At 48.2% G+C, this 21,956-nt stretch overlaps 1 protein-coding gene across 2 annotated transcripts in view; it reads right to left on the reverse strand.

Annotated features, from left to right (window-relative positions):
• Window positions 1-21,956, reverse strand: part of Dnmbp (dynamin binding protein) — a 93,827-nt gene that overhangs the window by 11,260 nt on the left and 60,611 nt on the right. For both annotated transcript variants that reach the window (XM_032892025.1, XM_032892026.1), the window contains 7 exons: window positions 14,431-14,624; window positions 13,775-13,874; window positions 9,724-9,871; window positions 9,038-9,055; window positions 8,267-8,466; window positions 6,989-7,119; window positions 6,139-6,243 (listed from right to left, as the gene is read on the reverse strand). In XM_032892025.1, the coding sequence (XP_032747916.1) occupies window positions 6,139-6,243; window positions 6,989-7,119; window positions 8,267-8,466; window positions 9,038-9,055; window positions 9,724-9,871; window positions 13,775-13,874; window positions 14,431-14,624 (896 nt within the window). The remainder of the gene's footprint in view (window positions 1-6,138; window positions 6,244-6,988; window positions 7,120-8,266; window positions 8,467-9,037; window positions 9,056-9,723; window positions 9,872-13,774; window positions 13,875-14,430; window positions 14,625-21,956) is intronic.

Raw genomic sequence — 21,956 nt, forward strand, 5'->3', positions numbered from 1 at the left:
TATCCATGAGTACAGCCCTACAGAAAGTTCTAGATGGAAAACTTCAAGCTGAAGAAGTTAATCACACCCAAGAAAACACAAGGAATAAACAATCTCAGGCCAGGAAAGGAACAGGGAGGAAAGCACACAGGAACAAAACAAGAATCAACAAACACTGCTCACTGACAACTCTCAAAACCAGGGTCTCAATCCCCAATAAAAAGGCAGACTAACAGGGTTGGAGAGATGGCTCAGCCATTAAAGACTAGGCTCACAACCAAAAATATAGAAAGGCCAGACTAACAGAATGAACACAAAACCAGGATCCATCCTTCTGAGGCGGCCAAGAAACACATCTCAACACCAACGGCAGACATCGCCTCAGGGTGAAGGATGGAGAGAGTCCAAGCAAATGGACCTAGCTGTAGCCATTTTAGGATCTGACAAAAGTTGATTCCAAACCAAAACTCATCAGAGGAGCTAGGGAAGGACACTGCATGCCGAAAGGAAAAATCCAAATAGAGGACATTGCGATTCTTAACATCCATGCACCGAACACAAGGACGCTCGAGTTCACAAAAGGAACAAACACTGCTAGACTTAAATCACGTACAGACACTCACACTCGGACAGTGGGAGACTTCAGTACTGGACTCGCAGCAATGGACAGGACATCCCCACAAAAACTGAGCAGAGAAATACTAGAACTCACAGACGTTATAAACCAAATGGACCCAACAGACATCTACAGAACATTTCACCCAAACACAAAAGAATAAGCCTTGTTCTCAGCACCCCACGGAGCTTTCTCTGAAACTGAGCACATATTCAGACATAAAGGAAGTCTCAACAGCTACGAGGACATTGAAATAACATCCTGCATCCTATTTGACCACCATGGATTAAAGCTGGGTGCCAAGCTCCACAGAAACAACAGAAGCTCACAAACTCCCCGAGACTGAGCAGCTCCCCACTGAATGAGAAATGAGTCAAGGCAGAAATTAAGAAAAGCTTTCTAGAAGAAAATGAAAACACGGCCTACCCGACCTCACGGGACACAGTTCTAGTTCTAGAGGCAGAGTCACAGCACTAAGTGCCTACATAAAGGAAAGAAGAATCATACCCAGAAAGAATAGATGTCAAGAAATAATTAGGGGTTGGGGATTTAGCTCAGGGGTTGGGGATTTAGCTCAGGGGTTGGGGATTTAGCTCAGCGGTGAGCGCTTGCCTAGGGGAGCAAGGCCCTGGGTTGGTCCCCAGCTCAAAAAAAAAAAAAAAAAAAAAGAAATAAAATTAACTCAGGTCTAAAAGGAATAAAATAGGAACAACTAAAGCAAACAAACAACCAATGAAAAACAGAGTTGGTTCTTTGAGAATAGTGAGATTGACAAACCTTTATGCAAATTAACTAACGGTGGAGAGAGGACATCCACATTAACAAAATTGGAAGTGAACAGGGGGTAGAACAGCAGACCCCGAATATATCCAGACAATCCTAAGAACATACTTTTAAAAACCTGCATGCCACCAAATTGGAAAATCTAAGCAAACAAACAAAAACGATAATTTTCTTGAAACATACCTCCACTTAACTCAAGATCAGATACACAATTTCTGCAGACCTCCAAGCTTTAGCGAAAGAGAAAGGAGCAGTCTTTAAAAGTCGCCCTACCAAAACAAGCCCAGGGCCGTATGATTTTAGTGCAGAATTCTACCAGACTTTCAAAGAGGAGTTAGTGCCAACATTCCTCAAGCTATTCCACAAAATAGAAACACGGGAAGCATCGCTCCAATTTGTTGTATAAGGTCGGTCACTCTGATATCTAAGCCTGACACATAAAGATCCATCAAAGAGTACTACAGACCAGTTTCCCTTATGAACACAGATGCAGACATTCTTTTTTTTTTTTTGGTTCTTTTTTTTTGGAGCTGGGGACCGAACCCAGGGCCTTGCGCTTCCTAGGTAAGCGCTCTACCACTGAGCTAAATCCCCAGCCCCAGATGCAGACATTCTTAACAACATACTTGCAAACAGACTCCAAGAACACATCAAAAAGATCATCGACCATGATCAAGTAGGCTTCATCCCAGAAGTACAGGGATGGGCAGCATATGTAAATCGATAAAAGTAATCAAGCATGTGATTAAACCAAAGGACAAGAACCACACGGTCATCTCATCAGATGGAGAAAAGGCCTCTGTCAAAATCCAACACCTCATGATAAACGTCCTTGGAGAGATTAGGTACAGGAGGGACAGACCTCCACATAACAATAAAGGCAGTTTGAATTAAGACCACAGTCAACATCAACTTAAATGGAGAGAAACTCAAAGCAATTCTGGAAACAAATCAGGAACAAGTCAGGGCTACCCACTCTCTCTGTACCCATTCAACTAATCTTAACCAGAGCAATAAAACAATGAAGGAGGACAACGGGATACAAATAGAAAGAGTATCCTTATATGTAGATGATATGATAGTTTATATAAGTGACACTAAAAATTCCACTGGAAAACTCCTACAGCTGATAAACATTTCCAGTGAAGTGGCAGAATATAAAATTAACTCACGAAAATCCGTGGCCCCCATATACAAATAATAAACAGAGAAGGACTCTTGGGGTGACTCTAACCAAGCAAGCGAGAGGCTCGTAAGACTGAAACCATTAATACACTGACAACAGAGACTGAAGATAGCAGGAGACGGAAAGCTCTCTCACACTATTACCAGCAGGATTAACAGTAAAAATGGCTATCCTACCATTCTACAGACTCCACACAGCCCCATCAGAATTCTAACACCATTCTTTACAGATCTTGAAAGGTTAATTCTCAGCTAAAACGATCCTGAATAATCAAAGACCTGCTGGAGGTACCCCCATCCCCAATTTCAAACAGTATTACAGAGCGTTAGTAATAAAAACTTCATATTGGCACAAAAAGACATGTGATCAGTGGAATCCAACTGAAGACCCAGACATATATCCCCACATCTATGGACTCCTGATTTTTTACGAAGAATCAAAAATACACACTGGAAAAGACAGCATTTTCAACCAAAGGTGCTGGTCAGATTGGATGACTACATGTAGAAGAATGCAGAGAGATCCACACTTGTCACCCTGTAAAAGCTCAACTCCAAATGGATCAAAGAATTCAATATGAGAGCAGAAACACTGAATCTGACAGAAGAGAAAGTGGGGTTAGCCTTGAACCTGGCACAGGAGAAGACTTTCCGAACTGAACACATTAACTGGGACCTCGAGAAACTGAGACACTTCTGCATGGCAAAGGGCACCATCATTCAGACAGAACTGAAACCTACAGAATGAAAAAAAGGATTTCACCAGCTACGCATCTGATAAAAGGGCTGATGATCCAAAATACATAAAGAACTCAGGAAACTGGGTATCAAGAAAACAAATAACCCAATTTAAAAACAGGGACAAACAAAACAGAATTCTCAACAGAGGAAACTCAAATGGCCGAGAAGCGCCTAAAGAAATGTTCAACATCCTTAGCCATCAGGGAAATGTGAATCAAAACTGCTTTGAGATTTCGTCTCACACCAGTCAGAACGGTCAAGATCAATAAAACAAGACAGCTCACACTGGGGAGAATGTGAAGCAAGGGGACACACATCCATCGCTGGTGGGGCTGCAGACTCATAAAGTCACTGTGGACATCATGTGGCAGTTCATCTGAAAGATGGGATCCAGCTACGCCAGTCTGGGGCATACACGCAAAGGAGGGTTCATCCTACCACAAGGACACCACGTCCACTGCTGCTCTATGGTGGATAAGGAAAACGCGGTGCACTACCAATGGAATATTACTCCACTGTTTGAAAAAATGAAATCAGGAAATTCCCAGGTAAACAGATGGACTAGAAAAGCATCACCCAGAGTGAAGTGACCCAGACCCATAAAGGCAAGCACGGTGTGTGTTTGCTTATATGCGGATGTTGGCTGTTGAGTCAGATAAACGAGCTCAATCAGTCTGTAGACCCCCTCAGGCTAGGTGAAGGGTATGGGACGGGGGAGAGGGATCCATCTTCCTAGGAGGGGAAATAGAATAATAGACTAGATATGGATGGACTGGGGACAGGAGGCAGGGACAAGGGGATGGGCTGGGATGGGAAGATCAAACATGAAGGGAGAGGGAAGAGTGGGACAGGGAGGGAAGGCTAAAACTAAGGGTCACCTGAGGGGTCACAGGCGAACCTAATACAGTGGAAGCTTTCTAAACTATGTATAATGAAGGCAAATGGAATGAAGTCACCAAGGGACAGGGAAAACAGAGCCCCAGCTGGACAGACAGCTCTCATCACCAAACAAAGCCTCAGTCCTAGGAAGGGGTTGCATCTAACTGAGTTGATGGCCAAAGGGGTCCCCTGGGATCCCCCAAACAACCCAGACTATTGAAAGACTCTGTACAGAGTGGTGGTGAGACCTCCTTGCTGCAAATGACGTCTACACAACCCACTGGGCATGGGGAGCAGGGCTGGTGCCTGCGAGAGCCTCGCTGCTGCTGGCTAGTGTTCTCGGAAGGTCCCCTGCATGCTCCCAAAGGAGAACCGTAAGTACCAACCGCACAAACCCTCTGATCCATGGCCTCCTGCACAAGACACCCTGTGCAATGGCAGCACAAAGCTTGTCTGAGGGACCAACCAGTATCTGACCTAAGGCCCACTCCATGAGACAGAGCCCACCCCCGACGACGCTTGGGTGACAAGAACTAAGACTAGACAGCCGGGGATTTAGGGGAACATCAAATACACCCTTCTACAAAAGGGACACAGCAAAGCAACGATTCCTGAGGACACTCTGCCATGCGCAGAGATCAGCGCCTTGCTCAGCCACCATCAGAGACCCTTCTCCTGCAGCAGAGGGGCACAGACACAGAGACCCACAGGCAGACATGATGCAGGGAGTGAGAGGCTCGGATCCGCCAGCCCTGTCCCTCCCCTCAGGGATTGGGAACCCTGAGGAAGAGGAGGTGGGAAGAGGGTAAGAGACAGCAGGGATGGAGGAGAGACAAGGGAACAAGGTGCTCTAAACACAGCGGAGGCAGCGTGCCTCACTGTGAGTCAGGTCCCCACGAGCGAGCGACATGGGTCTGGCCCAGACCGGACTAAGGAAGTACACACATAGCCCGTCCCTGATAGTCGTCCCCCCCACCCCGCCCCAGTCTTAGTGTTGATGCCAACAGAGCTAAGTGGCAGCTGTGGAGGGTCCTGTTCTCGCCATATCAGGTCAGGGCTTTAAGAAATCAATTTTAATTTTTGCTTTACTTTTATTTTAGTTATTTGTTTATTCGTGTTTTTGTTTTTTTGAGACAGGGTTTTTCTGTCCTGGAATTTGCTCTGTAGACCAGGCTGGCCTCAAACTCACACGAGATCTGGCTGCCTCTGCCTCTGGGATTAAAGGTATGTGCCACTACAGCCTGGCGGCATCATCATTATCACCACCACCACCACCACCATCATCATCACCATCATCTTAAGCCCATTTTTTTTTTTCCCCGGAGCTGGGGACCGAACCAGGGCCTTGTGCTTGCTAGGCAAGCGCTCTACCACTGAGCTAAATCCCCAACCCTTAAGCCCATTTTTATGGGATTCCTGGACGTGCAAACAAGATCTCTTTATCTTAGTTTCTTGTGTCTTTTTGTCTTTTCTGTCCTATTCCGATTTGTCTGATTTTGTTTTATCTTTTTGCATTTTATTTTCATGCCTTAGATGCCTGCTGTTTTCTAATGAGAGACAGAAAGGGGTGGATCCCGATGGGAGGGAAGGGGAGGGAAAGGGAGGGAGGGGAGGAAGAGCCCAAAGGAGTAGACAGAGGGGAAACTATAATCAGAATATATTGTATAGGAAAAAACACTCTATTTTCTTTTTTTTTTTTTTGGAGCTGGGGACCAAACCCAGGGCCTTAGCAAGCGCTCTACCACTGAGCTAAATCCCCAACCCCAACACTCTATTTTCAATAAAAATAAATAAATAAATAAAGTGCTTACTTTAGAATGTGCTAACTAGTGAATAACTGAAAGAAAAATAATAAAAAGTGCCCCGTGGAAAAGCGTTCACTTCAGCCCAGAATGCTTTCACTAAACAATGTGCAGGGTGAGCGAGTGCACGGTGGAAAACCGTTCCTGACTCACCCGTATGTGCTGGAGGTAGAGGGACAGGTCTCGGATAAAAGATTTAATCAATCTCTCCTGCATCCGGAAGTTCTTTTCTGTCTCTTCAAATGCTTCATCTTTTAGCTGTTCAAGAGGAGGAGGAGGAGTGCTTTTAGAGACCCTGGACTTCCGCTCGACACTGTAAACCTGTAGTTAGTTTCCCTGAATCACATCAAGCTGAGTTTGGATACCTGCCTCTGTGGCTCTGACTTCTGGAACACACGTGGACCTGCCCACTTCTGAACTGACTTCACAGCCCCGTGTCCTGGTGGGGCGCTGTCCTCTCCAATCCTGGCAAAGCCACATCTGCCCACCAGCCCTTCCCCTGTCCTTGCTCCAGCCTGGCAGCCCCCCCCCAGCTCCCTCCACAAACGGTCAGATGAGCTCAGGTCCAGAAGCACGTTTTCACCCAACTGTTTAACAACAGTGTGACAGTGCTCAGAAACAAAGTACGAGTCGTGGCAGGTGAGTCCCTGCCGCGTACCTTCCGTGCTGTTACTATCTGCGTGCGGCACACAGGACGGTGTATGGAGACTTCCAGGTCTGCAACTGCCAAGCTGCGGTTCACACTGCTCAATCTCCTACTTTCATGGTTTCCTCTTTGTAGATGATCTTCTAAATCCCCTCTAGTTAGTATGTCTGCCTTGTGGATCAGGTTCCCCAAATAGATTATAAGCATCTTAGAGGTACGGAGGCCACAGTAACTACTGTATGCTGGCCCAGCAGGTCTCCTAATTTGCCTCTGTGTAGATTATAAGCAGTTTGGTAGCTGCAGGACCCAGTCTGCACTAACCGGCAACTCGTGCCAACGGCTGCCCTTGGGGCTCACCTGGGGAGCGAAGCCAGTGAGGTGTTTCAGGTGACTGCTAACCCGGCTGGACTTCTTGATGATGGAGTGGATGTTGAGCTTGGAGATCTTCTCCATGAGGCTGTCTTCATCCGCTTTGCGGTACTTAAGCACTAGGATGCAAGCCAAGGCCGTCGGTCAAAAGAGCCCCTCCCCAAGCCTGAATTCAATGAACCTAACAACCCAGAAACATGGAGGTTTTTCTAAAACCGAACACAACGTGAAATTAACCCAAACAGCAACGAGTGCTTGTCCTCGGTAACTTATAACTGAGCCAAGTATTAGTCTGAGGAACCAGACTGAACAGAGACATGGCTCCCTCCACAGAGAGAGACTGGTGGCCGGGGAAGTGAGGAAAGGCAGCAGAGCCAGAAGGCTGGGGCTGGGGACGCCCGAGTTCCATGCTCAGGCCTGCCACTAATCGAGGCTCAGCCTTATCAAGCCACAGCACCTCTTCAGGCTCACCCCTGTGAACCACCTAGGGTTAGTATATGATGGCTGGTATACATGAGGTATTGATGTACGACCATTTCACACAGTGCATCCAGTGCCATCCATACTTCAGGCATATTCACAGAAACCTCTGGACACTGCAGTCGATGGCAATGGTGCCGTGGAGCAGAAAGGACACCCTGCCCCTGCGGAGGAGGACATTACGTCAGGAGGCCAAACCTAAACGAAGGGCCACCATGACAGAGAGCCACTGCACCGCTCAGTACTGCGGTGACAGGAGAGGGGAGGGGCAGGGAGTGTTGTTTTCTTGTAGACTCCAGCCCAGTGCACAAGAGTAGGGAGAGGGCCAAGCTGCCGTTCTGTAGGACCTGACGCAGTGCAACCTCCATGCTGTGTCTGTAGAGCATTCGTGCAGTTAGAGATGGCGCACGGGAGAGCAAAGCAATCCTGCTCCTTATTCCATGGGGGAACAGTGGCGTCTGTTAGCTGACTGCCCAGGGCTGGGAGGGGAGGTGAGGGGCTCACAGCAGAGACAGGGCACTGGGCACAGGTGGTGATGAGGGGGAAGAACCTGCCGTCATCACGGCCCAGTCACGGACACACCTCCTGCAGAGGCGTTTTCTGCCCCACTGCTCACTGCCCAGTCATCCCTGCCTTGTGTCCAACTGTCCAGAGCCATCCTCGTCATCGCTTCCCCGTCTCTCCCAAAGTCCATTACCCAGCCCCACCACACCAGGCCCTGCCTTGTCCAGCTTTTGGGAAGCAATTCTTTAGAGAAAAGCCCACAGTGACTGTGCCCTTACTCACCTAGATCCTTCCGACGTTTATATTCATTAATGTTAGCATTGATTTCCTTGATGGCCAGGACTGCGCTGGTTAAAGGCGCTTTATCTGGGTGGGATTCCGGGGTGGAATTCAGCAGCTCCATTAGCAGCAGCGGGTAACGCATTATTCTCTGTACGGGCTTGATGAGGAAGGAGCCCAGGTTGATGTAATTGGTGCATCCCCTGGAAAAGCAAGCAGAAGAGGACTCCAGTCAACAGCCAGCACCACGGCCTCTCTGGGCATCACCTGCTATTCCTAAAGACAGCTTGGTCTTTGGCCCTGCCTTTGGGTTGCGTTCAGTCAACCATACAGTCCTGTACCACACAGTAACGGCTGGGCCCTGAGACATTCGACATTAGGCGACTATGTTGTACTGATCCCACAGAATGCACTCCGCACAGTGAGCCAGCCACGGTGCCCTCGCTGGTATTAGCTTTGGGACCCACTGTCATACGGGTGGCTAACCATGGACTGAGAAGTTGCTCCGTGGTGGTGGTATTTACTGGGCACCTGATAATTATTAAACGCTATTCGAGGTGCTTAACAGTGACCCAAAGATCCTTGTGGTGGGAAGAAAACAAGCAGTAAGCAAATTAATATTCAAAGTGGTATCTGGTGGTAAGTGCTATGCAGAAAATGGCAAAGTAGGCCTAGGTTTCTGTCTACAGAGACACAAAAGCAGACCTCTAAGAGCTAGAAGAAATTCACTGAGTAAATGGTGTGTGCACCCGGCACCAGGCGGAGGGGACTTACCATTCGTGGTACAGGCTCCTGCGTAAGGGAAAAAGAGAGAATGCATTAGAGACAGCAGCCACCTTCTCAAAAGCCACACGGGACAGAAGAAAACTCTGGACACTAATTAGACAGTGAGCTACCATTTTCCTGGCCGCTTCGTGCCAAAAATGGCTGACTCAGTTTGAGACAAATACAAGTCCTTCTTCTGTACATCTTTCCTTTCCTTCCCTTTCCTTTCCTTCCCTTCTTCCCTTCCCTTCTTCCCTTCCCTTCCCTTCCCTTCCCTTCTTCTTCCCTTCCCTTCTTCCCTTCCCTTCCCTTCCTTCCCTCCCCTTCCCTTTCCCTGCCCTTCCCTTCCCTTCCCTTCCCTTCCCTTCCTTCTGACAAGGTCTCACTATATAGCATGGGCTGGTCTGAAACTCACTGTGTATACATGTCAGACTTGAACTCACTACAGTCCTGCCACAGCCGGCTAGTGCTGAAATTAGAGGCACGTGTCACCGTCCCTGGCTTGCTCTACAAGGGGCACGATCGGGAAGTCACCTAAGATCTCCATTACGTAATGGAAACTAGCAAGCTACAGCACAGGACACTCCGTATGAATCCCTTATGTGTGAAATACTGTTGCGGGCAGACATCACAGGGAGAAATAAACATGGGGCATCTGTGGGAGCCAAGCAGGGGGAGACGACCAAATCTCCTACTTGAGATCTGCCAAGTAGTCCTGGAGGTGCTTCTGGATCCTCTCGTCCTTCTCGTAGATATCTAGCAGCGAAATGGCTTCGTCGTGGTTCTGGCAGTAAAGTCTGTACGTCCCCTCAAGTTCGTCCCGGTGATCCAGAAACACGGGTCCTTTAGGCACACACAGACACGCAATGACGTCAGGGCTACTCTCAGCATCCTAGCCAAGCGTGCCAACAAATGTAAGGCCATTCAAGTTCGCCTGCTACAAGAAGCAGTAGGATACTCCATCAAACTAATGAAGGCCCCTGTGATAGCCACGAGTGAGAGAACTGTCACCCAGGTGATTATTTTCTCAGAACGTGTATTTACAAACTCTGCCTCTATCCGGCTTCCAGCCCTCTTTAGGAAGGCAGAGAATGGCATTTGCAAACACACTCTGAGGCGTCACGTGACCAGGTCACATGACCTTCTAGTTCTCTACTCTCCAGGAACATGGACACGAGGATGAAGAAATGCCGCCACAGCAGTGGTCTCTAACTCTGTGGTACCACAGGGCACAGCGATCTACTACTTTGATCTGTACTAGGCTCGTGCTTTGCACCCTGTGTGTGCCTGGTGCCCATGGATGTCAGAGGAGGGCATGGGATCCCCTGAACCTGGAGTTACAGTTGTGCTACCATATGGATGTTGGAAATCAAACCCAGGTCCTCTCTCTACAGAAACAAGTGCTGTCTGCCCCTGAGTTACCACTCCACGCAGCCCCTCGCGTGGGCTTTCTGAGTGGGCTTTGTGATAGGTAACGGTGCGGGATGAGCTTGGCCACCGCCACACGGTCGCTCGGTGACAGGTAATCAACTAGAATCAGTGTTTATGTCTGGCTGAGTGGAATCGAAACTGAAGGTAAATGGAATAGTCTGAGGTGACCTGAGCTGATGTCAGTGACAAAAATCTCAGGTTACTGTTTTCCCTACAGCCACACTCGAAGCGGGTGTTAAATTTCAGCTAGAAATCAGTAGAGATAAATGAACGAGTAAGCAAATATGTTCTTTCTTTCCTCTACAGATTCACAGACAATCAACAATCATAGGCTAACAGGTCTACAGCCAGTCAGGCAGAGCACTGACCCCTAGGTAAGTTTCTACACGATGGTTTATTAATCGTGTGTGTGTGTGTGTGTGTGTGTGTGTGTGTGTTGTGTGTGTGTGTGTGTGTGTGTATCTTCTGGTTCTCACAGAGGACAGAAGGCATCAGATCCCCTGGAGCTGGAGTTCGAAGCAGTTGTAAGCCACCAGCATGAACGCTAGGAACTGAACAGGGATTGTTCTTACCTGCGGCGCCATCTCTCCCGCCCACAATGAAAGAGCAGCCGCCTCAACTCTCCGCCTTACTAGAAGTATTCTCTCCTTCACTCCTTCTCTGTAGAACTTGCTAATGGCTTCACAACGCTTTAATTTACCTTTCTTAGCCTCTCAGACCCTCCCCTCATAGGATGCTCAATCTCTTGTCCACTCACTACCTACTGAGGACTTGGGCTTGAGGCCGTCTGGGAGGCTGGCCTTGAGGCTGTCTGATGCTGGAGCTGTGATGTTCTTGTGCCCCTGGCTCCCTTCCTCACTACCACCGCCATCTCTGTTCCTCTTCCTTAGGCTAAACCTCCTGCCTGGATCTCAGCCTTTCTGTCCCTAAGGCCATACTACTTTCCCATAGATGCCTTCAGCATATCTGAGCCCGCCATCTAACTTGTTTGACTCACCAGAACGAAAAGGAGAACTGCAAACGAACAGTGCAGGTACCGTGCAGGTGGGGGCTGGCTACTCTAAGTCCTCACTTGGCTCTTGGACTAATAGTAGCTGAGGCATTCACTCAAGCACCTTGTGGGGTCAATCCTGTCACTAACAGTATGACTTCCTCACCTGGAAAGTTCTGGGAGGCAAAAACACCTTACGCCAGAAGCAACCCTCGCAAACCTTAAAGCAAAGCTCCCCCTTGCAAGAACTTAAACACCAGTTAATGAAAGGACCACTCACTGCCCTCCCCTGCAGCCAAGAAGGTGGAAGAGGCTCCACAGTCCGACGCGATACTCTTATGGGGACCTCTTGACCAGGCAGTCATCTGAGCCCTGACTGTGTCTGCCCATGTCACCCCATGCTCCCACCAGCCATCTTGTAAGAGTGCTGCCCCTCAAGTCCCAAACACCAGCTGGTACCTAAGCCAAATCCGACATAAGTGGGAGCAGAGGGGAACTCACCCTGGTGAAGCCTGTTAAGTTGGGCCACCCCGAGGGCCCAAACATAACCCATAATGGAAGAAAACTGACTGATTAATCCTCTTGAGATGTCAGCTAAATCTCTTGCTTCTTTCCTCATTTCAACAAACCACCTACCTGCAGGTCCTTAAACGCACTGCATGATCTTACCCACCAGCCTGCCTTCGTGCCTCATGACTGAGTCCAAGGTGGGTCTCCATGACTCCAGCATGTTCTCACCTCCGTAAGACCAAGGCACCCAGGCTTTGCTTTCTAGTTGCTCGACGATAATGACAACAGCGCTCACCTAGCACATACTGTGTGTGACTGAGTGACCATAGGTACTGGAGTCTGAACGGCAGGCCAGTGAATTATGACCATGGGCAAACGTCCTCCCCATTGTCTGTTAGACCACCTAAGCTTCACAGGGGTGTTGGTGGGAATGCCTGAGATCCAGGCAGGCTGCCATGCACTGGCTTCAGCCCATGGTCTTTCCCCCATGCACTGAGGAAGGCAGGCCCTGACCCTGCTTTGATGGCCCCTTAGGAGTCAGGTAAAGGTAGCATCATCTAAGCTGGCAGCACGACCCTGCTCTCCTTCTAGCCGTCAGTTCAGACACAGGCATTGCAGCTACCGCCAGGCAACAATAGAGAGAAAGCAGATGGAGTTCTGGAAAAAGTCTGCAAACTTAAAAGAATTTTTTGTTTGTTTGTTTGAGGCAGGGCCTGCTATGTAGTTCTGATTAGCCTGAAACTAACTATGTAGACTAGGCTAGCCAGAAGCAGGTTTCTGTCCTCTGCCTCCGAGTGCTAGGACTGCAGGTGTGCACCCCGTGGCCAGCTAAACTGGCATAGGGTTGGTCCCCTTTGCTGGAGTTGCTGCAACTGTGAAGGGCGTGTCTCTCTCCACTGAAAGTATTACAGTATGTCTCCATCATGACATCCCGGCAGAGGGTAGCAGAAGGGATGGAGGGTCACTTCTGAGACCAGGCTGTAAAGATATGTCCCATCCCAGGTCTTCACCCACGCCTGGCTCCTTCTGGTGACTCCTGGACCCAGTCATTTGGAGAGGAGTCCACCGAGAGGCTCCCATGCAAGGAATGGAGCCCGAGACCCAGAAGACAGCAGGTCAGGCCAATGGTCCAGCCCCAGCCCCAAGAGAATACTAAGCTAGGGCCATTCATCTTAGCCACTTGTAGTCCCTACCCACAGGGCCTTCGAAATGTGAAGTTGCTAAGTGTCCACTTACGAACGTGGGGCAACAGGAAACGGATAGCCCTAGGTTATGAGAATGATATGAATTTTCTTTGAATACTTTTTATAAATTATCCACAAAAAGATTTAAAATTTTGAGACAGGGTCTCATGTAGTTCAGGCTGGCCTCAAACTTGCTGTGTAGCTAAGGATAACCTTGAACTTCTGATCTTCCTGCCACTACCACCTGTGTTTGCAAATGTGTGTGTAACATTTAGCAACAAATGCATTGCAAATCACTACCTGGGAGACAGATACACAGAACTGAAATGTAAGCTTTTTTTTAAGTAGCTATTACTATAGTGTATTCTGATATTTTCTATGTATCTTATTGAAAAATAGTGAATGTGGCCCACTAAGTTGATTTCATAACCCTCCAGTCTGAAAACATCATCCTGTATGACACCCGAACTATTGCTAACCACATCAAAGCTGACTGAGGTAAAAAGAGAAGCCAGGGAGGTCACAACCTCTGCACCGTGTAAAATGTCATCTCCCTTTCATACTACCCAGCCTCAGAAGGGCCCCCTCTCCCACCACACCCGGGACCAAAACAATTGCACCAGCTCATACCTACAGCATCGGTGATTTCCAAGGCTGCCAACAACTGCTTTGAGACTTTAATCACCGTTTGCATGTTTCCAAAAAGTCCTTCAAAATCAATGTTTGGTACCTGAGCAAGAGGAACAAAGTGTCAAGATGCACGGAGACATCACTCATGTTAGAACATTTCTCCAAGGTCATCTCCCTAACCTGCCTCGTTTCTAGAACAAAAGTATCCAGAACCATCTTTGGTGTCATTTTTTGTCCCTAACTAAGCTATGGCCTAGCTCCAGTGTCCCCCTAGGGTTCGCTTGTTAAAGACCTGGGGTCACCAGGAGGTGGGTCTTTCAGCAGGTGGGGACTATTTGGAGGAAGTTACATCACTGAGGAGCTAGCTGAAGCCCTGCCCCTTCGGCTTCCGGGATGCCAGGATGGAGCAGCTTTGTTCTACTGTGCTATCCCTGCACAATATCCCTTCGCTATCCTTGTCACAGGCTCAAGAGCAACAGCCTCAACCTACTGCAAGCTAAAGCCTGAGACAGTGTGCCAAGGTAAGTCTGTCCTCCTTTCTGTTCGTTCTTTATTCCCTCGCCACTGAGCCGCTCAGTCTGCAATTACAGCCTCCAACCCCAACACTTCCGGCGTAAAGGATCGCAGCGACAGGGTCACAGGATCCGGTCTCCTACCTGTGCCTGCTGCAGGGGCACCATGACCCTCTCGACGCACATCTCCAGATCCCGGATGTAGTCTTTTTCCGTCTGCAAAAGCTCAGCCACCACCTTGGCTCTCTTCTCCAGCATCCTCTGCTCAGGCTTTTCGGTGGACACAGACCCAGAGGGGGCCGCCAGGGATGAAGACTGGGAGGAGAGGAGCGTCATCTCTGGAAGGGAAAGGAGGAGAGTCATCAGCAGCTGTGTGAAAGGAGGGCTCTCCTGCACTTTGAACCAGGAAGCAGTGTCATAGGAGGGACAGGGCTCTCCGGACTGTGGACAGCCAGGAAATCTGATCAAACCATCTGCGTCCGTCCACCGTAAACACTGGCAGGGAGCTCAGCAAACTCTCTCAGCAGGGATATCCTCCCAAGTATGTAGGATCCTTTTCATCTTGTCCCCCAAAGAAGCTGATCACCCTAAGGGGACAATGCACTGTTTACTAGCTCTGTAAAGTCTGAAGGAATGCCGGCCTTCTCGAGAACTAATTTTATTTAATCAGATAGAACACCTGTTCTATAAGCTGTGCAGCAAAGCCACCAGGCTGGGTGATGAGGACACTGATGACACAGCTCATTGAGAATATTAATCTGGGGCAGTGAGGTGGCTCACCTGGTAATCCCACTTGCCACCGAGCCTGAGAGTCCCCCCCCCCCCGCACCCACAAGGTAGAAGGGAGAGACCGACTCCCTCACGCTGTCTTCCGAACTCTACATGCTTACTACTATGACACATGCACACCACCCACGTGCACGTACAGAGCACAGAAATAAATGCGATAAAAAGTTTTAAACATTGTGAGAAAAATTACAGGAAAAAAAAAAAAAAAGAACAATTTTAAAAAAGACTATCATGAGGAACACTAACAGTGCCAAGTTGGGAAGAGAGAGGGATCATCTACCTGGGAAGTGAGGAGTTACTGGGATTCACGCTGTTAGATTTGGGAAAGATTTGTCCCCCTAGCCAAACAGTATGAAGATGGTTAACTCACATGGTCCTAAAAGACAGATATAAAACACTATAGACATTAAGTTCTTTAATCAAATTTCATTTTTAAACATCCTGCCTGGTGTGGTGGTACCTGGCGTTAACCCCAACACTCTATGGACAAAAGCGGGGTGGAGGTGGGGATCTTTGGGAGCTTGAAGGAAGGACAGCCTGGCTCTGGAGAGCAAGTTCCAGTCCATCCAGGGCTAGCCATGGTGGGAGGTTTTCTGTAGAAGGAAAACAATCCGATATTAGCACTTAACATCTCCTGATACTTGGATGCACAGGAGGGGACGCATGAAGAAATGAGGAAGTGTTTGCTCATTTAAGAAATCGAAATAAAAATGAACCGAAGGTGGCCGTGGAGAAATAGACGGCTGCGGAGCAACCTCTGCTGAGTTTCCTTTATATTCTGGGACCAATTTGAAAATGACAGATTTGCTAAGTCAGTACAGTACGCTGTTCAAAGCAGCAGAAACAAACAGTTCACAAGGCTAGCCTTTCAGCAGACCGGATTCTCCAAAAATCTTTCCAGCGGGCCCCTAATCCTAAAGAGTTAGGAATGTCAATGTTTACAAGTGGGGGTGGGAGAAGTCTTGCATTGCAAAGAAAGGAGGTCCAGGCGGAGGGGGAGGAGGGGGAGGGGAGATCCTCACAAAGATGAGGCCAGGGAAGGGCAGCCAGGGAAGGGCAGCGGGCCCAACAGGGACAACTTCAGTATCAAAATTAAGTCAGCTCCAATGCATTATAATCCAGTGAATCAAACATGAACTGGGAGCCCACGCCCCTAGCACACAGGACGGGGAAGAAGTCTCTCTCTGGGTAGTCAAATTGCAAGAATCAGAAAAATGACAGATTAAAAAAGCCTTCTCAAGCCATCCATAAGTAATCAGTAGAGGACAGGTGTGGTACGCATGTCTCTGACCCCAGCCTGGTCTACACATAGAATTCCAGGCCAAAAACAACCACACCAAAAAAACCCCAAGTCATCAGTAGATAGTGCTGGTGATAATGGTGGGGTTGGGGTGATCGGGATATTTGCATAGTTTTGAATTAATTATTATACATTACATGTTAATTTCAAAAATGAAAACAAACAAAAACCCATAACTACACAGTGGAGAAAGGACACCTTGACCCAGTAATCAAAATCAGGGTCATCCATAGGGCTTCCAAATATGCCTGGAAACATCATACACCCCCTTTTGCAGTACTCTAGTCGTAAATTGGTTTTGAAATGAGTCTTGAGGAAACATCAAACTCAAATCGAGAAGGTATATTCTTCAAAAGGCCATTGTCATGGAGAAAAAGAATTGTGAGAACAGTTTTCCAACCTAACAGGCCGTTCTGTGCTGGGTCGTGATTTGAAGGAGAAAAGTTCCAAACACAGCAGCGCCTGGCAGGGCTGAAGAGCAGCTGTAGATTAGAAAGTGACCACATCAATGTAAAATCTCCTGCAGCAGCGAATCCTTTACGGTCTCACAATCTATACCCATACTTACTATGCTGATAGTTTGCTTGTGCCAGGCCCTAAGATTTATCCCCTACCAGGCACGTAAGGCATGCAATAAACTCTCAGAAAAACATAGAGAGAGAATAAAAAACGTTACACTTAAGAGTGCACAGGGAAGCCAGGCAGTGACACACACACGTTTAATCCCAGGGAGGCAGAAGCAGGCGGATCTCTTGAGTTCCAGGCCACTCTACGCAATGAGTTCCAGGACAGTTAGGGCTACACAGAGAAACCCTGTCTGGGAAACCAACCAAAGAGTGCACAGGGAGTTCCTGGTACCTTGACAGTCTTCTTTCTAGAAATTGTATTGTTCCATACGTTTAAAAACAACAGCCAATAACAGCTAACATCTTTCTTGAACTTTACATTACGAGTGGTGACATTTCAGACATCCTTCTCATTCATCACTCTCATTCAGACATCCCTGCACCACACACACAGCTCATTCATTTATTGCTGCACTCGGAATGGAGCCCAGGGTCTGGCACAGGTTAGACAGATGCTTTCTTACTCCAACCTTGTAAGAAAATCCTAATGAAACTGTTTCAAGTTCTCTTGGTGGCCAGACTTTGTGTACTTGTCTAGGCTTTTTTGTTTTGTTTTGTTGTTGTTGTTGTTGTTTTGAGAGACAGGGGTTTTTCTGGGTAGCCCTGGTTGAGCTGGAACTCGATTGGTAGACCAGGCTGGCCTCGAACTCACAGAGATCCTTTTTAAAGGCTAAGGCCTCCACCGCTCAGATTCAAAGTGACAGGTTCTTATCCCCAAGTAGTTTAGATCTCATTAGTGGCAAACTGACGAGAGAAACTCACTAACACAAGACTATAAAATTCCTAAGAGAACGTTTCCTAATTCCAACCACATGGGAGCTAACTTACACATTATATCCCTGGACTCACTTAGCATGCCAAAGCTTTAAGGTTTGTGATAATTATCTCTCCCACTTAACAAATTAAAAACCTAAGACTGGGGAGAGTGACTGGCTTGTCCAAGGTTCTGTGGACACACCAGCTCTAAGAATATCCTAGAAGTCCAAATGCTGAACATTTAACCCAGGGCCACTTTAACTCTGGGCTCAGGTGGAGAAAGCCGGGCGGGGCCTTCTGCAAGTCTTTAACCCTCCCCTGGAAACTTTCTCCCCTGGGAATCAAAGATCTATTAGTGACTGACTGGAAGCACAAGCACTGGGCAAGAACTCACTCATCAACCAGAAGCTGCCAGCCACATTAGGAGACTCACATTTTATTTATATCAAAGTGAGAAAACCGTATCCTAGTCATTTCTTCCATAATGGTGATGACACATTTTTCTCCCAACTTCCAGAATGCTTTTTTTTTTTTTCAGACAGGCTCTTGGCTACTCAAGACAAACAAAACAAAACACCAAACCCTGTTTTTTTTAATAAGATAAAAAAAACACTGTCTGCAAAAACTGCCGTTTCCTGGGTACCCCTCCTGAGAATCTGACTCAGCAGCAAATCTGGATGGGACCCAGGAATCTGATTTTTTAACAAATCCCCAGAGACCTTCCCGCTCCACTGATAACCACTCTCCGCACAGAAGTGTCTGCTTTGAAATCACTTCAAATGTAAAACTGGTATCCCTTTAACCCACATACCTGCTATGAGAAGGTTCGATACACCATTAGGGTTGGAAATATCACTCCAGGATAGAGCTCTAGACTAGGACCCTGGAGGCCGGACACTGATCAACACCACAAAATGAGCGAACAAAAAAATTCAGTATTCGGAAAACCAAGTGAGAAAGGACTTCACTTTCAACTAGCTGCAGCGGTGTGACAGGATCTGACTCTTACCCTGGGAGCCCCACAGAAGTTCACCTCTGGGCAAATTCCTCCTCTGTAAAATGAGGAGAAGAACACCTGTTTTGCTCAGTCCTTGGTGGAATTAAATACGGTAACTCAACAAAAGGTAGCTCTTTTCCCACGGTGGGTGAGACACTGCCGTCAGCACCAGACGAGGGTGGGGTACGTAAATTAGAAAAAATGCCCTGGGCATTGGTTCAGAAACCCTACTTTCCTATACGAACAAGAGCTGGAGAGAAGCAAGCGCATGGAGAAAGTGAGGTTCTGCATCAGGCTACAAAAACTAACAAGTGCGGTCCAGAGGCCCCATGTCCTTGCAGGTGTTCAGGGGCTGCAGCTGACTGCAGGAATTTAGTGATTTAAAGCAAGGCAAAACAAACTGTTTGCAGGCGTTGCGGGTAGTTGCTAAAAAGTTGCAAACTGTTTGCAGGCGTTGCGGGTAGTTGCTCCGCTTCCCGCCACTCCCCCCAACAAAAGCCAGTTCTCTGCTGCTCCGCGCGCTACCCGCAGAATCATTTCCACCAGCGGGTGGACCCATGGCTGCGTCCAACAGACAAAGTCAGAGGCAAAGCCAGGCCCTGTTCCCTTGCCAAGAGAGAGGTCGGCTGTGCGCGGGAGGGGAAGCCCAGCGCGCTCGCCCTCACCTCGGGTCCCAAGCACGCTCCCTGCACCCGGGGTCCCCACCATACCTGCAGCCCCGAGGCCCCACGCGCCGACGTGCGAGGATCAGCAGAGGAGCTGAACCTTCTCCAGCACCCAGAAACCGCCTTGGTCCCCCGCCCCTCAGGGCCCACCAAACAGGGTTGGCCCATCCCCCGGCTTCCCGATTTTCCCTCTGAATCGCCCCAGGCACGCAGGCACGGCCGCGGGGCTGGTGGTAAAGGATGGAGCCGGACTTAATCCCCGCTGGACCAAGCACTCGCGCCTGCGCGCAACCCTTTCCTTGCTGGTCGCTTTTGCTTAGTACTGAAGCCCTGGAAATTCCAGCTTACTCTTAGCTCTGGCTTTTTCAGCCATCTGCTAAACTTCGTTTGGGGAGGCCGTCCTTTCCCCGGAGTGACAGACACCTAGGCTGCATTGTCTGCCCGGGTGATACCTTCACTCTGCCCTGGTCTTGCCAAGAGGACCCAGCTCTGTTGTAGGTGCTACCCTCAGGAGGCAGAGAGGCCAGTGTCAGGGCAGTCAGAAGCCAAAACTAGGTTGAGCGGCACCTGGAGCCCCTTCACATTACAAACATTTACACTTTAAAGGAATCTAGGGAGAAGAAACCTTCAATGTGTCATTCTGTAAATAAATAAAGAGGAAAAGAACTGGGGTGGGGTGGGGGTGGGGGAGAGGATGAAGGAAAAACTCGGAAACACTGCCATATATTTCTAAATACATTTGTATAAAATCACATTGAGTCTGCCTCAGGGAAGTTGATATCTGAATCCAACTGGTACTTTTGAAATTTTGCTGAGTGCTAGGGGCAGACCCCAGGACCTGGTGCACTTCTAGCTAGCACTCCACCAACACTGCCAGCTCCCAGTAGGGAGTTTTTGGTGTTAAAAAAGAGCATAATGAATCGTTAGGGGGAAAACAAAGCAAACAAAACCAACAAACAAAACCAACAAACAAAGTGGCACCTGAGATACCTCTGTGGGGTGAAACTCTAGGCAACTGCCTTTGGGGTGGCCCCTCCCAGAGCTGACAAGTACCTGCCTCCCCTTCCCAGGCTGCATGGTGGGCCATTGCTTCCCTCCACCCTTGAAGGGGCACCTTCGAGTTTGTAAAATGTATTTAAACGGATATTTAGATGGCACTTAGGGTGCATGGCAAACACTGCTACAGCGCTTGCCTCCTCTGACAACCTCCTGCCACCACTTCTGATGTCAGTGGTGGAGAAAGGGAGCAGCCAAGCTCCCCGCCAGAGCTGTCTTGGTTCTACCCTGGCTGCTTTTCCTGCCACTTGGGACCAAGATGCCATTTTTGGTTTTGGTAGCCATCTAATGGCTAAGGACGAAGGGGGCAGTTTTAAAGTCGAATTCTACACAGTCCTCACAGTCCCAGGTCAGCCATCACAACTGCATAGCGATGCCCTTGGTACAAAGGCTGTACTCAAATGTCAGTCTGGTAAGCCCCAAGTATAGAGCAAACTGAAAACCCATCAGATAAAAATCTGATTATCGAGCACAGTGAATATTCAATGACATTCCAGGGATTATGACAGAAACTGTGTGGGAGAAGGGGCGAAGGGAGGGGCCTTTCATTTTAAAAATTAAAAGGTCAGCAAAGAGAACATGGACAGTAGATATATTTTTTCTGGTTCTTACTTTTAGAAGGCTTATTGTTTGTTTATTTATAGAAGTACTCGAACTGGAGCCCAGAACCTCAAACTCTACCAGTTCCGACAGTTCAAACAGACCTTTTAACACGGGGTTCACTCTTAGGAACTTACTGTGTAAATAATTGGACGAGTGCACATACATCTGTGATCAGAGATAGTTACCAGAGATGTAAGCCATTAAGAGCACTTGCTGCTTTTGCAGGGGACTCAGATTGGGTCCCCAGCACTCACAGGGTGGCTGACAGCCCCTCACTCCAGTTCCAGGGGCTCTGGCGCCCCCTTCTAGCCTCTGTGGGCACTGCAAGCATGTGATGCCAAGGTATACACAGAGGTAAAACACCAACACACATTCATTTCTTTTGTTTTTTAACTAAATAAAAAAATAAAGCTTAAACAAAACGGCAAGCACAGAAACCAACTAAACACACAACCGAACGTTCCTCCAAAGCAGCCTGGTTAAATAAATGATGGCGTGTTCATGTAACGGGAACTCTTCCAGTCACTACTATTTATCCGCAGGGATGGGATGAGGCTCAGTGAGTAGCGCTAGCTGAACACGCACAAGCCTTGACATTGATCTCCACACTTCCCGACCCAGGCGTGCTGGTGCAAAGCTGTAAATTCCAGCCCTCGGTAGGCAGAGGGTGGAGAATCAGAAGTTCAGGGTCATCCTCGGCTACACAGTGAATCTGAAGCTACCCTGGGCTACATGAAACTTCATTTTGATAGAAAAGGGGCTGGGATATATAGAGGCATAGGTGCCTGTGCACTAAAATGCAATGATATTTAATGTGTGTTGTTGAAAACAATCAGTATACAAACCAGCTTATGAAAGAACTGTGGTTTTGGTTGAAA

This window comes from Rattus rattus, chromosome 2 (assembly GCF_011064425.1).
Source record: "Rattus rattus isolate New Zealand chromosome 2, Rrattus_CSIRO_v1, whole genome shotgun sequence".
Lineage (NCBI taxonomy): Eukaryota > Metazoa > Chordata > Mammalia > Rodentia > Muridae > Rattus > Rattus rattus.